Here is a 16,048-nt window from a genome sequence, read left to right as displayed (position 1 = left end):
ATAGACACAAGGACCAAAAATGGATGAAAATCAGATCTAATGCACTGATGAAACTAGACTTCAAGGGAAACTCTCAGCAGGTTTTTTTTTATATCTAATCTGAGAGCAGAATTATGTAGATGCAGACAGCCTGATTCCAGGGAAACGGCACTTGCTCATCAGTTTCAATACAATTAGTGTTTTATCAGCAGGAGCTAATCACTGCAGGACTAGGTGTCACATGCCAGGCAGTCCATCTGTGCAACCCTGCCTCCACCACTGATTGTCAGCCAGCTATCAATGTACAATGTACAAAGGAAGCTGCCAATCAGCGGTGTGGTTTAGGTTATACAGAGCTCAGAATTTATAGCAGAGAAAAATGGATTTTTTTTAATCAAAACTGCACCAAGCAGTCCAATAAGTGATACATGACTGGAATCAGACTTTCTGCCCTTACAATATGCAGTTCTCAGATTCCATAGCAAAAACCTGCTGACAGATTACCTTTTAAGGTTGAAGTTTAAAAAAAATAGTGGAGGTTCATAATAGCAATAATAAAGGCAAACAGCCAGGATTTCTAAGTGGTTTTTGTCAAGCAAGTTTTTGGGACTTTCGATGATTACCAGGTCCATAGAACTAGGGGTGCCCTGGTCTATCCCTGTCCCCCAGATTGCTCCTGAAGGTGGGGATGCTGGGTTCACATGCCTTGTTATGCTCCTATAAATACTCTGATCTGTCCCCTCACACCCAGAGTAGTGAGAAGCTGAACTGTATAGGAACACACTAACCAGACAAACAAGAGAAGATTAACAGGAATAAAAGAAAATACCAGCCATACAAAATATATTCACCAAACAGAGAGGGGCACAGGGGAGTTAAAGGAAGCAAAAAACAAATAGGATATAATGAGGATGAACACACGGACAAAACTCCAAGCAACACTCTCCTGAACAATCTCCAAACACCAACTCCAACCACGAACAGCACCTCCAACTTCAGAACCAGGCAGTAAGAACTAACACTGGCAATCCCTAAATGCCAGAGGCAATAACATATAGCAGAGGGGAGTGTCCAACACTGAGCAGCTGAGACAATACAGGTAGGAAACTCCACGAGCTTCCGCTGAACAAATTAACCCTTGCACTGCTAGCAAGGAAAACACTGCACTCTTTAATATGATGGTGAAGTACTTCTAACCAATGCAGGAGTGCGTGAAACCATAAACCGCACTCTTCTGGTCCCTTTCTGTCATGGTATTTCCCTGATAGTTTTTCATTGCAGTCACTGACATCCCTTTTTCTCCAAATATTTGCAGGGGTCTCAAGTCTATTAGTAATCGCCTCCACCTTTTATACTTTCCCTGAACGCCTTCTATGCTTTTTTAATAAATTAGATGATGGCCCAGGTTAATTATAATTTGATATCGTATTAATATTCTTATTTATCCATAGCATGCAATTTGGATTATGTTCTCATTACTTTTGATCTTCATTCCCTAAATTACATTAAGCAGCAGAGCAGTCCTACTCAGAGCCTTATATTACGTATGATTACTGCTGGAGGCTAAAACCTATCGGAAGCGGCACTAAAATTCCATCATAACATTAAAACAAGTTCATTAGCAATATTTTAATACAGCCAAACAGCCAAAGGCTATTCGAGCTCATTTTCTGACCACATTTTCATCAAGCCTGTAAAGATCAGCTTTTGATAAAGATCACTTTGGATAGCATCATTACTTGGCCTAACAGTGAGATCTGGGCCAACAAATTAGATGTGTGGCAAGTTTACTTATATAATCTGTGATATTATCATATATGTAGACTTGACACAAGCAAAAATCATCTTCACCATTGATTATCCCAGATGTGAATGCTTCTTATTTGCTGGTAATGTCAAATATGAGTGAATTGAGCATGGGGGCCCATGTAATGGATGTCAGCCACACAAGGCATTCTTGCAGCACCCCTGTTATGAAAGGCAATTCAGTACTACAATGGACATAGCGGTCAGAGCACATACAGTGATCTGACAATAACCCAAAATCATAGAACGAGCTCTGAGACGTGGGAACTCTGCAGACCGCAATCCCTAATCCTCTCCAAACAACACTAGAGGCAGCCGTGGATTGCGCCTAACTCTGCCTATGCAACTCGGCACAGCCTGAGAAACTAACTAGCCTGAAGATAGAAAATAAGCCTACCTTGCCTCAGAGAAATACCCCAAAGGAAAAGGCAGCCCCCCACATATAATGACTGTGAGTTAAGATGAAAAGACAAACGTAGAGATGAAATAGATTCAGCAAAGTGAGGCCCGACTTTCTTAACAGATCGAGGATAGAAAAGGTAACTTTGCGGTCTACACAAAACCCTAAAGAAAACCACGCAAAGGGGGGCAAAAAGACCCTCCGTACCGAACTAACGGCACGGAGGTACACCCTTTGCGTCCCAGAGCTTCCAGCAACAAATTAGACAAGCTGGACAGAAAAAATAGCAAACAAATAGCAAAGAAGAACTTAGCTATGCAGAGCAGCAGGCCACAGGAATGATCCAGGGAAAAGCAAGTCCAACACTGGAACATTGACAGGAAGCCAGGATCAAAGCATTAGGTGGAGTTAAGTAGAGAAGCACCTAACGACCTCACCAGATCACCTGACGGAGGAAACTCAGAAGCCGCAGTACCACTTCCCTCCACCAACAGAAGCTCACAGAGAGAATCAGCCGAAGTACCACTTGTGACCACAGGAGGGAGCTCTGCCACAGAATTCACAACACACCCCCTTTTTGCAAACTTGGCTAAAAAAAACTAGGTCGTAAAAACAGGCTATCATCGGAAACTTAACTATTGTTTAAATCCAATTTTTATATTGCATGTATTTTAGGAATTTTTGTTTCATATTGTGATCTTTATTAAAAAAACAAAATGAGTAATCTTGCAAGTTTCACACCGCACACAGGGGCTTTTTTCTAGACTCCTACTTCATGTCCTTTCAGGAAGAGCTTTCAGCAGGCTCATTATCATCAGAGGCAGGATTACAATGACCGCTAATATCTCTGTCATGGTTTCATAACTGACTGTGGCCTAGGGACACTGTGAGTGACAGCTCAGACGCCCTATGGAATCTGGAATGTGCTGGAATGTCGGTTTTGTGAGTGACCGTTCAAGTCAGTCAATCTGATCCTGGGACGTGCTGAGCTGTCAGCATTTTGGCTGACAGCCCTGCTGCTCAGTCTGGCCTAGTCTGCCGACTGCCGACTTCAACTCAAAAATATTTCACGAATCCGTTCATTCCTCAACCATGAATCTGCAAAAACCCTAGTCCATGCCCTCATCATCTCTCGCCTTGACTACTGCAACCTCCTGCTCTGTGGCCTCCCCTCTAACACTCTCGCACCCCTCCAATCCATTCTAAACTCTGCTGCCCGACTAATCCACCTGTCCCCCCGCTATTCCCCGGCCTCTCCCCTCTGTCAATCCCTTCACTGGCTCCCCATTGCCCAGAGACTCCACTACAAAACCCTAACCATGACGTACAAAGCCATCCACAACCTGTCTCCTCCATACATCTGTGACCTCGTCTCCCGGTACTTACCTACCCGCAACCTCCGATCCTCACAAGATCTCCTACTCTACTCCCCTTCCCACAATTGTATACAAGATTTCTCTCACGTATCACCCCTACTCTGGAACCCTCTACCACAACACATCAGACTCTCGCCTACCATCGAAACCTTCAAAAAGAACCTGAAGACCCACCTCTTCCGACAAGCCTACAACCTGCAGTAACCACCGATCGACCAAACCGCTGCATGACCATCTCTACCCTCACCTACTGTATTCTCACCCATCCCTTGTAGATTGTGAGCCTTCGAGGGCAGGGTCCTCATTCCTCCTGTACCAGTTATGACTTGTATTGTTTAAGATTATTGTACTTGTTTTTATGTATACCCCTCCTCACATGTAAAGCGCCATGGAAAAAATGGCGCTATAACAATAAATAATAATAATAGTCTGTGGGCATTTCCCCACGTTCCTCCTGTCCTTCAATGATTTGCTAGATATTTAGCTGGCTAGCTGTGAGCAGCAGATTGTCAGTTGTAGCTTTGCTTTAGTTAGGTGTGTGTGCTTGCTGTGTGTGTCTTATGTTGTTTATGACTTTGGATCTGTTGTGACAATTTGTGTGGATTATTCCTTCAGTATTTGACACTTCAGGTATCTGACCCCGCACTTGGCCTCTGACTATCTGTTTGTTGTACTCTCTGGTTTTGACTTAACCTCCTGGCATTTTACCCCGCACTGTTTCCTGATCAAGCCTTTGACTTGCGAGCACTCCGGGTATCTGACCTTGGACCTCCTGACTACCCTGTCTCACGGTTTACCCATGAGTAGTGACTCAACATCTCTATATGTTTGCACAGCTGATAACACAGGATCTACCAATCACAATAAGTGATGTCACAGCTCCCCTCCCTTCATAATGACCTTTGTACACGCTAATTAGATGCTTCAATATAAAAGATGGATTCACAGTCTGTTCATTGCTGCTAATGTACATGTGTTCTTTCCTGAAACAACAAGAAATGAAAGTCATAAAAAGTCCCACTGGACTGTGTGAAAACTGCAAGATTTCTCAACTTTTTTTTTTCCACAGTCTGTATTAAAAATAAAAAATAGAAAAAACAATTGTTCGGTAGCTTCCTTTTGATACAGTTCACTCTGCTTTCAATCCGCTATAAGTGGGTCTTCAGCTACCCCCTAGGCAAAGTTCCATACCATTTTTAAATAGCCTGGGTTCCAATCTGTCAATTGTTGCTTCACATTTCCTTAGTACTTAGGGCACATTATCTGATGTCCAACCATTACGCACACAACACCCTTTAACATGCAAGTCTGCAAGCTATTAGACCTTAGGTCTTTTACTACTGGTTGCTAGGCCCTATCTGACTCACTACCAGGAAGATGTCTCCTGTATCCCCACATAGCCCCTCCCATTCTGGGCTAGTCCCAACTGTTAACTGTGGTAACTTGAAGAAAAAAGAACATGCATCACTCACCAATTCAAAGAATGTGAAAGTCCTTTATTCAGTATTCAGGGCATGGACATAGTTGCGCTGTGCAGGTTACAGAGGAGTGCGAGGAGAGATAGACAGGACGTCCATATTCATTTTTTTTTTTTTTCAAGTTACCATTGATAACCTTTTTTATACTGAGTACTAAAAACCTTTCATCGTACCACTACAGCTCTATGGATAAAGTCTACTTTCAACTATTAAAACCGCACAGAGTGTAGGAGTGCCTGCTCTTCCTGTTCCTACTGGGCTGTACTGACAACTCTAGTTTTTTTTGTCCTCTGGGACTTGTAGTTCCGTCTAGGCTGAGAAATCGAGAGTTATCTTCTGTCAGTGTTTCCTCCCTAATGTGTAGCCTGGGCTCCTAAAATCCTGCTGTCCATTGCCAGTTATAACTTGACTAGCTTCAGTGAACCTCTGAGTATTCTGATCATATTCGATGTGGACATTCATGATTTTGACCTTGGATCATTTTTTGACTACTCTCCAGCCTCACGATTTTGTATTTTGATCTTATCCAACTACTGGACCAAGCTTTCTGCCAGCCTGCACCACCGGCCAGCAGTTGACTCTGAGGCTCCCAACCAATAGATCCCATAGCAACCCCTGGGATCTGGTAAACAGAGTGATTTGTGCCAAGTCTGACCAGAGTAGCCATTTTAGCTCTGCCAAGCGACCAATGACAGACCCACATTACAGAGGAGATGTATGCGGACCACTCGCTAAATTTTACAGATATCGGATTGTCAGAGATTGTCTTTAGAATTGGTACTTAGGAGTAAGTGGGAATTTAGTAGCAGAACTTTCATCCGAATTTACATCTTATAAACTTAGAAATTCTGAAGCTACTGAAAGTATTTGCAGGACCACAGGGTATTTTTTTTGTATAAGCTACTGTTATTAAAGTCCTTTACCTGTACTTGTGCGCGGTCCAAGGGTGCTAAAGTGCTGTCTTGCTCTGTTCATGTGTGTACTGTCCGCATTATGCAGATTTAAGACATCAAAATCCTTAAAATGAAACAAGAACATTTAGATTTATTAATATTTATACTGAATTCTTTACTTTTAAACCATGAGAAACCATATATCACAGGATCTTTTCTTTCTTTAAGTCTGTCTTACAGGCAATACTCCACATTGTTTTTAAATTGAGACTGTCAGCAGATTCACTGCTATGTATAGCATAGGCGATCAGACAATAGCAGCTTTACAAGTAAGTCGCCTATGGGGACTTTAAATGCAGTAGAAAGTTTTTTTAAGTTTTGAAAAATATGAAAAAAGTAGAAAAAAAACACAAGTTCAAATCGTTCCTCTTTTGCCCCATTAAAAAATCTAAATATAACAAGTAAAAAATACCCCAAACACATATTTGGTATCGATGCTTTCGTAAAAATCTGATCTATCAAAATATAACATAAATTAATCTGCATAATGAGAAAAAAAAATTGAAACACAACAGGTAATCAAAACATCTTATCTACCCCAAAATGGTATCAATAAAAACGTCAGCTCAGAGCTATAAAAATAAGCCATCACACAGCCCTTTTTCCCAAAAATTGAAAGTGATATGGGTCCCAGAAAATGGCATCACAAGCAAAGTGTTTGTTTTTTTTTAACTTTTACAACTTTCAGATTTTTTTTGTCAACCAGCAAAATAAAAAAAATAATAGATATTTGTTATCTAAGCAATCATAATGACCTGGAGAATCATATTGCTAGTTTAACCATATAGTGAACATGGTAAATTACCCTCCCCCTCACAAAAAAAAAGAAAGATTTGTGAAATTGCACTTTTTTGCAATTGGATTTTTTTTCCGTTTTCCAGTGCATCACATAAGATAAATTATGTAATTCAAAAGAACAACTCATCCTGCAAAAAAACAACCCCTCGTATGGCTATGTTGATAGGAAAATAAAAAGTTATAGCTCTTGGAACAAGGATTAAAATACGTAAATGGAAAATTGCCCCAGGACTGAAAGTGTTAATAGGTGGTACAAAGCATTAGATAAAAAAAAATGAAAGTAAAACAATAAAAAAAAAATCAAGAAAGATAGCCAAATTAAAAAAAAGTAGAAAGGCATTGCCAATCCATACTTGTTTCTATACTCGTCCCCTCACCCAAAAAACCTCAAACATGCTTTCGCTATAAAAATGAACTGCTAATTCACAAGTAACACAATTTAAAATGTATTTTATTGGCCTTTAAAATAATTTGGAAAAAAAATGGGTGAAAACTGCCATGCATTTCCTTTTATTATTTACATTTTTCCTTGGTATTTGCTGTCATGGTTTGGACAGGGTTAATGACCTGCCCTCTCAGGGTTAATTGTTATGGCCTCCTTTTGGATCTGGGAGGGATATTTATACCCACACTGGACTAGGATTCTCTGTCAGTTATACTTTCGTTTTGTCTGTGTGCCTGACCCCCTGGTGTGCGTGTGCATACTGTGTTGTTTGTTTGCTGTCTGTGCTCGATCTGGTCTGTTTGATTCTCTCGGCTTTCTGACCTCCGGCTTCCACCTGACTATCCTTCTGTCTCACCCTCCAGTACCTTGCTTATCTCCTGGTTATTGACTTAGGTATGTTTGACTACTCTCCGGCGCCTGGCTCCATCCCTGGCCACTCCCCCTCTGTCACATGGTTCAGGTCCTGCTTGCTATCCAGTGAGTTCTCTGCCATTCTGCTCTGGGCTCCCTTACTGCAGTGTGTAATCTCCCGGCACTAGTTACATCCAGGATCCTTGACATTTGCAAACATAAAGCTTTAAATATCATGAAAAAAATAAACCTTGATTTGAATGACCAAGTGAGAAAACACTTTATAGTTTTTAGACCCACATATATGAAAAAGAAAAGTGACTGATTATGAATGGGAAATTGGACGAATTTTGAACGGGTTAAAAATAATCCATGGGCATGGCTCATACTGCTCAAGATGTTAAATAAAAAATGACCAAGCATTATAAATTTATGGAGCTTTGTCCTGGGTTTTAAGCCCAAAACTATTTTAATTTTACAGAGCAGAGCCTTTTTCCAGGGATGTCTCACTTGCTAGGAAGCTTCCTGTAGTTTTAATACAATCAGGGATTTATCAGTAGGAGATTATCACAGCAGGACTAGGTGTCACATGCAAGACAGTCCAACTAACCTATGTAACCCCACCCAAGAAGCTGCCAATTAGGGGTGTGGGCGGGGTTATACACAGTTCAGCAGTGATAGCACAGCTATATCTATAGCAATGTAAACAGGGATTATAACAAAACTACAGCAAACAGCCCAGTAAGTGACACATCCCTGGAATCAGCCTCCCTGTCTCTACATCATGCTGCTCTCAGATTATATAGCAAAAGCCTGCTCACAGATTCCCTTTAAAAAGATTTTTTGCCTAGCATTCAAGCTTATTAGCTTTCAAAAAAGCCATAGAGAAAGTTGTTATAATGTTAGGGACAAGGAATAAAAAACTAAACGAGTTTTATTAATTTCACAGATGAAAAATAATTGACAAGATCATATTAAAAGATACTAGATAGTATTTTCTAATGGTAAATCAGTACACTGTAACACAAACTATGGGAAGCAGGAGATCATGCTGGAGCCCTAGGGGTCTCAGTCTAAGGCTGGGATCACACTTGCGAGAAACTCGCACGAGTCTCTCATCTCAAAGCCGGCACTCGGACCAGAGCGCTCAGCAGCATAAAATAACATGCACGCTCCGGTCCCGAGAGCCAGCGGCAGTGCCAGGTATTGAGATGCGAGACTCGTGCGAGTTTCTCGCAAGTGTGATCCCAGCCTAAGCCCAAAGATCTGGAGAGAGACCCCTAGGGCTACATATACTAAGGACCCAATTTATCAACGTTTTTACACTCTAAAATAAATACAATTTTTGCAAAATGCAAAGTCTAAAAAGTTTTTGTTACTTTTGGCGTTTTCACGCCAGTCTTGGTCAGCTCCGACGAAATAGGTGGAGTCGTGGTGGGATGGGGCAAGGTGATGCCCACTTTTCCAATTCATGACTAGTTGTGGTGTTTCCTAACTGCAGTAAGATTTGTGGCAATACGCCACTTTTAAGACTCCTCTTAATGAATCAGGTGCCTCTGACTCCATAACGACTCCTCATTATGACTGGTGATGACTTAATGAATCGGGGCACATGTGTATCGTACTAAATATTTAGATTTGTTCATCATCTCATCAAGGAATATTTCCAAAAACACACAGTAGGAGGTAGAGTATTAGAAACCATGGGGACCTAAAATAAAATTTGCAATGGGTCCGCACTGTAGCATGACCACCTATACAAGAAAGGGAGCTCAGGACGTGAATTTATGCACTTAAATTTCCATTGTACATTGTAAATTTCTATTTTCTCCCTCCCCTACCTCTACTTTTTGGGCTCGGTAGTAGCTAGTGGTTGGCATATTGGGCAAAGACATAGGAACAGTAGTAGTTATGCTTTTTAAGTCGTTCTGGACATGTAACAGGTATTGTGATGGGAACCTTCCTCTTTGTTACTGACCAAGGTATAACATAACAGAATCCAACAGAATTCTGATCCACCACAAGTGTACGAAACAGGACCGCACCCCGAAGAAGCTTTAGAATGGCTGTCATGTTTGGTTGATAAAAAGAACATTTGGAAATATTAATGCCTATGGGTTCTTAAAACCTACACATCCCAATTTTACTAGAGGTGGGCAAGCTTACCCTTTGAGCCCAGTTAGGGTTCGCTCACACCCATATAATTAGACTAGTGCAATCTGATAAAAAAGAGATTACACTCGGACCAATGTTATTCCATGAGGCAGAGTAGATCTGCGTTATTTTTCAGGTGTATTCGGCGTGAAAAAAAAAAAAAATATTGAAGCATGCTGCGATTTCATTCCGAAATTGGATGGGTGCGAGAAAAAAAAAATCAGATGCTATACAGACCATCAGAGTGGCATCCAATTTTTACGGATATATTACAATTCTGTATCCTAGGAAACTGTAAATGGTCTTGTAAAAGATTAATAGCTGCTAATTAAAAAAACGGACTGTACACGTATGACAAGAGAAAAAAGAATACTACTACTTTTCTGTATTTTATACGTTCTTGTGACCCCCGCGCATATAATACTCAAACATTACTTTATGCTGGGTATCTGCAAAATAAAAAAATAACTAATAAAGATAATAATGTGTGATCGCAGAAAGTCCAGCTACTGGGACCCCCTTGGATCTTGACAATGTGCCCCCTAAAATCCCCTGTGTGAATGTAGATGTTTTGCACATTGATTTGTGGTTGACCATGCACACCGCTGCTTCATTTACAAAGGAAACTTTGAGGCCTAAATTCTTGGGAATGGAGGGTAATAATTGGTCAGGCCGGACCCCCCCCAGTGATCTTACACTTGTCACTTATCCTGCGTATAGGTGATAAATGTCCTTGGGAAGCGTTCAGTATTTGGTCAGTATTTTACATCAGTATTTATAAGCCAAAACCAGGAGGAAAAGTATAATAGAAACATATGCACCACTTCTGCATTTATCACCCACTCCTGGTTTTGCCTTATAAAGATTGATGTGAAATACTGACCAAATACTGCTAGTGTGAACATGACCTTAAGCTTACTATTATACAAGTAAGCCCGCACCGATAGCACTCACCCGATGTCATAGTCACCCTGTGATAAAAAATAGAAATAATGTAGGGAGCTAAAGAGAAATGGAGACAAAAACTCAAGAGTGAGAAATCCACAGTGGTGACAACTTGGAGGCCTTTTAACTCCTTACGTCCCCAAGAACAATCCAGTAGATGCAGAAAACGGCAAGTAGCTGAGATGACGGAACATTTTTGAGAACATGCTCCTTTAAAACCATTTTATAGACTGAGAATCTCCGAGCACATTATGCGCTGTCCTCCCCCCCCCCCCCCTCGTGTTTCATTTGTATCAGCAAAAAGCTATAGGAAGGTATTAATCTGCTTAACATTTCTAAGTACATCATCCAGCGGATTTTGATATTTTTTTTTATCTTACATATGCTCTACAGAGTTACTGGCAAAAAAACTGTACATTTTTCTTCATTTCATCCTTTCAACATCAAATGGTAAGCAGCAAAAATTGGATCAAACTTCAAAGCTTGTACTGTGCTCCAAGTCACAGAAAGACTCCTCCATTTCACATATTGAATTCGAGCAGGATATCAAAGTGCTACCAAAGAACCTGAGGTCTTTACTAAAATAGAGGCTGTAACATCTGTAGCTAAGCGGAGTGCACAGACACACCACCTCGGGGAGCAACTCGCGTTTTATTCTCCGCAGCAAATTTTCAGCCTTTTGATACTCTCTTTTCACTGTACCTCCCTGTCTTTCTACAGAACCGAAGTTCTTAGCAAGCGGGGCTTTTGTCTCAGAGACTTCAAAACATAACTAACGGTTTCATGTTCACATGGTTCAGCCAAATAGCCGTGAACACAACTATGAACAGTAGACAGAGGAATGTGGAGTAACAATGCGGCGTTCAGAGCCTCCACGTAAGACTACCTTCTCCAACTCCGGGTCCAGGCTGTTTGTGAAATGAGTAGTATCACAATTCTCTTGCCTGGGAGAAGAGAAATGAGATTAAGTGATCTATGAAATACAATTACTCAAATACATTCACTTCGTACCAAAGTACAGGAAATAAAACATTTTATAGACAAAACATACTGAATATGTACAAATATTCAAGATTGTTTTTGGAAAGTTATATAAAGAATTCCCTAAGATCAGTAATGGTCAAGGTGACATATTGTAGAGGTCTCAAATTAAAGTCCGTGCGGGCTGGTACACATATGTGGCTTTTCTATTTTTTTTTTTGCTGTGTTTCCTCCATTTATGTATACGTCAACTTTGAAGATGAAAAAGCTACAACAGTGCCCCCATAGCAGAGGAGGATACAGAGCAGTTCCTTCGTTCTTTAAATTTGGGCAGAGCACTCAGCATATCGGAGCACTCATGCCTGGTCATTGCCATGGGGGTAAACCTGCCTTCCCAAAAGGCAGAACTTAAGCCACATTCGGTCACACATGGCTCTCAAGCCACCAATTTGGCACCACTGGCCTAGTTTTAAACTCTATTTACAATATGATTGTCAATAGTTTCTACACAAACTCTTCTCTTTATCGTGGCTTAACTTCTTTTTTTGACCTGAGATCTTCTGTCAGAGGCATATGGTATTTGCTTATCTCCTTGTCTTCTATGGACTTCGAGTGAGACCACATGGAGGGGCTGACAGCACATGGTATATGCTACATCCACCCAGTCCTGGTCATTGGCTGATCAATTTTGAGACAAAATCATGGGGCTGTTGGCAGCGATGGGTGGGGAAATTTTAAGAAACCATATAATTTTAAGAAACCATATGTTGGTAGGGTTTAATGAATCAAGAGCAAAAAGAAACCCTGGTATATTTTTTTTATGAAATAAAATGTAACTTGTATTTAATATATCTATAAAATTAATAAACAGACAACAATCACTGTGCAAATATAGTGCTCACTACCCTTTTTTTGCACATTTACCAATTGTCTGTCTTTATTGCTAGTCCTCGGATGGTACACTATCATGCTCTCTTCCCCTATGTCTGTATAAATGACGGACTGAATGAAGCACAAACATAGGGTTCAGGAGTTCAAAGGGACAGCCGTAGAGGAGCGGGGGCGCCATTACTCGTTTATATGTTTAGGGTGCCAACCTCCGCTGTCAGGCAGACACTCAGCATAGGGTGTAAAGTGTAGCGTCAACATAGTGAGCACTATATTTGAAACACGTGTCCACAGGTAGGAATTGGTTGGCTGTGTAAATTTAGAAACTAATCCGCAGCATTGCACGCTTGGCGGTTCCAAGCGCTGTGGATCAGACAGGGGTGGAAAGAGATGATTTGCATAGCTCCGCCTACTGCAAAGGATTCTGGGTAAACCTGCTATTCTTTGTATTATGCTGCTTGCAAGTACTTTCCGTTTCAGGAAAGCATCCACTATGTATTTCCTTTAAGTAGAGGGCTTTTCGGTCTCTTTCGTCCCGCTACATTTAGCCCAACTTGGGTCTCTCCCTAAGGTGGCTAGCATATATGTATCGCTTGCTCACCGAGCCCCACTCCATACAGCCAACCAATTCCAGCCCTGTGCTGATGAGGGCCTAAAGCCCGAAACACGTGTCCACAGGTAGGAATTGGTTGGCTGTGTAAATTTAGAAACTAATCCGCAGCATTGCACGCTTGGCGGTTCCAAGCGCTGTGGATCAGACAGGGGTGGAAAGAGATGATTTGCATAGCTCCGCCTACTGCAAAGGATTCTGGGTAAACCTGCTATTCTTTGTATTATGCTGCTTGCAAGTACTTTCCGTTTCAGGAAAGCATCCACTATGTATTTCCTTTAAGTAGAGGGCTTTTCGGTCTCTTTCGTCCCGCTACATTTAGCCCAACTTGGGTCTCTCCCTAAGGTGGCTAGCATATATGTATCGCTTGCTCACCGAGCCCCACTCCATACAGCCAACCAATTCCAGCCCTGTGCTGATGAGGGCCTAAAGCCCGAAACACGTGTCCACAGGTAGGAATTGGTTGGCTGTGTAAATTTAGAAACTAATCCGCAGCATTGCACGCTTGGCGGTTCCAAGCGCTGTGGATTAGACAGGGGTGGAAAGAGATGATTTGCATAGCTCCGCCTACTGCAAAGGATTCTGGGTAAACCTGCTATTCTTTGTATTATGCTGCTTGCAAGTACTTTCCGTTTCAGGAAAGCATCCACTATGTATTTCCTTTAAGTAGAGGGCTTTTCGGTCTCTTTCGTCCCGCTACATTTAGCCCAACTTGGGTCTCTCCCTAAGGTGGCTAGCATATATGTATCACTATATTTGAGTCACCCGCCAGGTCCGTAGGGTACTTGGCACCGGGTCCGGTACTTGAGGGGATGTGTCATGGCGGTGACCAGGTCCGTGGCCCTGGGCACCCATGTAAAAGGGAATTGAATAAAGTTTGATTCGTGACACCACCTGTGGTATTCGGTCAGAGAGGACCAACGCTGCTTAAAGGGGTCCGCTGGGGTGATGTGATGGCAGCTAGATGGAATAACTTCCCACAAGTGAAGTAGGTCCCCAGGGCTCCCGATATATAGGTGAAGATGGTGAATGGTGCAGTAAAGAAACGGAGGACACATGTTTGCAGTCTCTTTACCTGGTTTACTGAAGCTTCAGGCAACCTCAGTCCAGGACACCAGATCACAGGGTAGGCAGGGTCCGGCCAGCTTAGAAGCGAATCCAGAGTCCCCTTTACCAGGTGGAGATGAAAGCCTTCCTCAAAGCGTGGTGGTGTTGTAGTCCCTTACTGCCTATGGCTTCTGATAAGGTCCTCACAGTTCCTCTCTTTCCCCCATAAAGGTTAGGACACAAACCCGTATAACAGGTGATACGAGCCTTTTTATAGGGTCTCTATCACGACCCGGGCCCTATGTGTCACTGTACCTCTTGGGTGTAAAGGCGGACAAGTAACTTAAAGTTCAGCTGTCCTGCCGGTTTCAGCTATGTCTCTTAAAGTCCGACACGGCCTCAGTCTTCCGGATACCAGAATCTGCGCTCAGCCACGGAGGTAGCCAAATCACTGCTCTGCTCACTTGGTGTCACTCTCCTGTGCCTTTTCTCTCCTGCACACTTTCCACATGCTGTCCTTTCCTTCTTAATTCTCTTTCTCTAGGAGCTGTAGCAACTCTGGCTACACGGCCTCTTCTGTTCTGCTGACACTCACTGTCCGACTGCACTCTCCTCTGTCCTCTGACAGACTGCCCGAAAACTTCTTTCCTTCCAGACCAGAATGTATAGGGAAGTTCCCCTTAATCTGGGTTCAGAACTCCCCCTTCTGGCCTGGAGTATGAACATGTTGTGCGTATGTGATTGCCTGATAAAAGAGATCTTTCATCGCTTCCAAGCGTGACATCACTCTCCCCGTGAGGAAAGCAATGCCACTGCAACGACCAGGACCCTGGGGCGTCACATATTTGCACGGTGATTGTTGTCTGTTTATTAATTTTATAGATATATTAAATAAAAGTTACATTTTATTTTATCAAAAAATATACCAGGGTTTCTTTTTGCTCTTCTTCAACAATGGGTGGGGGGAATTTCAGCAACATGACTTGCCTACACCCTGTGTTCTCAGCATAAAGGCAGGTGCAGATGGCAGTAGATTCTCTCACCTGAGAGAATGGAACCAATTATGCTAATCACACTCCGATCAAACACTGATCAGAGTGTGATCATAGTGTGCTCTGAGTCTCTTGAATAAAAAGATAGAGAAAAAAGGTGTCTATCTTCTCCATTCTCTGAGTGCACGAAACTCGGACAGCACTCAGATGTCATCTATCCTAAGGATAGGTCTTTAATGTAAAAGTAGTGGACAACGTTGCTCTTATTTACACTGGTAATACTGGTCATACACATCATATAACTGTTGGATGAGCGCCACTTTATTACTGGGCAGGTATTCAGGACGGGAAAACTGAATGAAAATGGGACCAACTGAACATAGAGATTGGCAGCTGAACTCCAAGGAGAATATTTATTGTAAAATATTTGGGATTTTCTTTGCATAAATTCAGAAGTTATTTTAGATGTTGACTTACCATTTTCTGTTGTTGTAAATGGCGCAAGTCCGGCTGGGAGATCCATCTGTGAATGTAATTGGTTTGCTCTCCTTCAGTACAATATAATTCTTTCTGGCTATATACCCCTTAAATGCTATAAAAAGATAAAAAGCAAATATTGGCAAAAATACTTAATAGTACAAAATTCGCAAGTAAATATTTATATGGGAAAGAGACTTATCATAATGCTGAGTTTGTCATAAAAAAAAACAACCAAAAATAAACAAAACTATTACTCGTCCTCCCTGGTCCTGTCGACTTTCTGCAGTAGAGCCAGTCTGTTGTTTTGCTGCAGCAGAGATATCATGTCGACCACTGCAGCCAATAAAGATTCAGCGGCTCTGCCC

At 41.8% G+C, this 16,048-nt stretch overlaps 1 protein-coding gene across 1 annotated transcript in view; it reads right to left on the bottom strand.

Moving 5' to 3' along the window:
• The window catches only part of MYO3B (myosin IIIB), a 351,459-nt gene that overhangs the window by 42,301 nt on the left and 293,110 nt on the right, over positions 1 to 16,048 (bottom strand). The window contains exons 29-31 of the mRNA XM_069733111.1: positions 15,681 to 15,795; positions 11,572 to 11,629; positions 5,963 to 6,056 (exon numbers count right to left, since the gene is read on the bottom strand). Of these exons, the coding sequence (XP_069589212.1) occupies positions 5,963 to 6,056; positions 11,572 to 11,629; positions 15,681 to 15,795 (267 nt within the window). The remainder of the gene's footprint in view (positions 1 to 5,962; positions 6,057 to 11,571; positions 11,630 to 15,680; positions 15,796 to 16,048) is intronic.

This window comes from Ranitomeya imitator, chromosome 7, assembly GCF_032444005.1.
Source record: "Ranitomeya imitator isolate aRanImi1 chromosome 7, aRanImi1.pri, whole genome shotgun sequence".
Lineage (NCBI taxonomy): Eukaryota > Metazoa > Chordata > Amphibia > Anura > Dendrobatidae > Ranitomeya > Ranitomeya imitator.
This window is presented reverse-complemented; position numbering and strand designations above follow the sequence as displayed.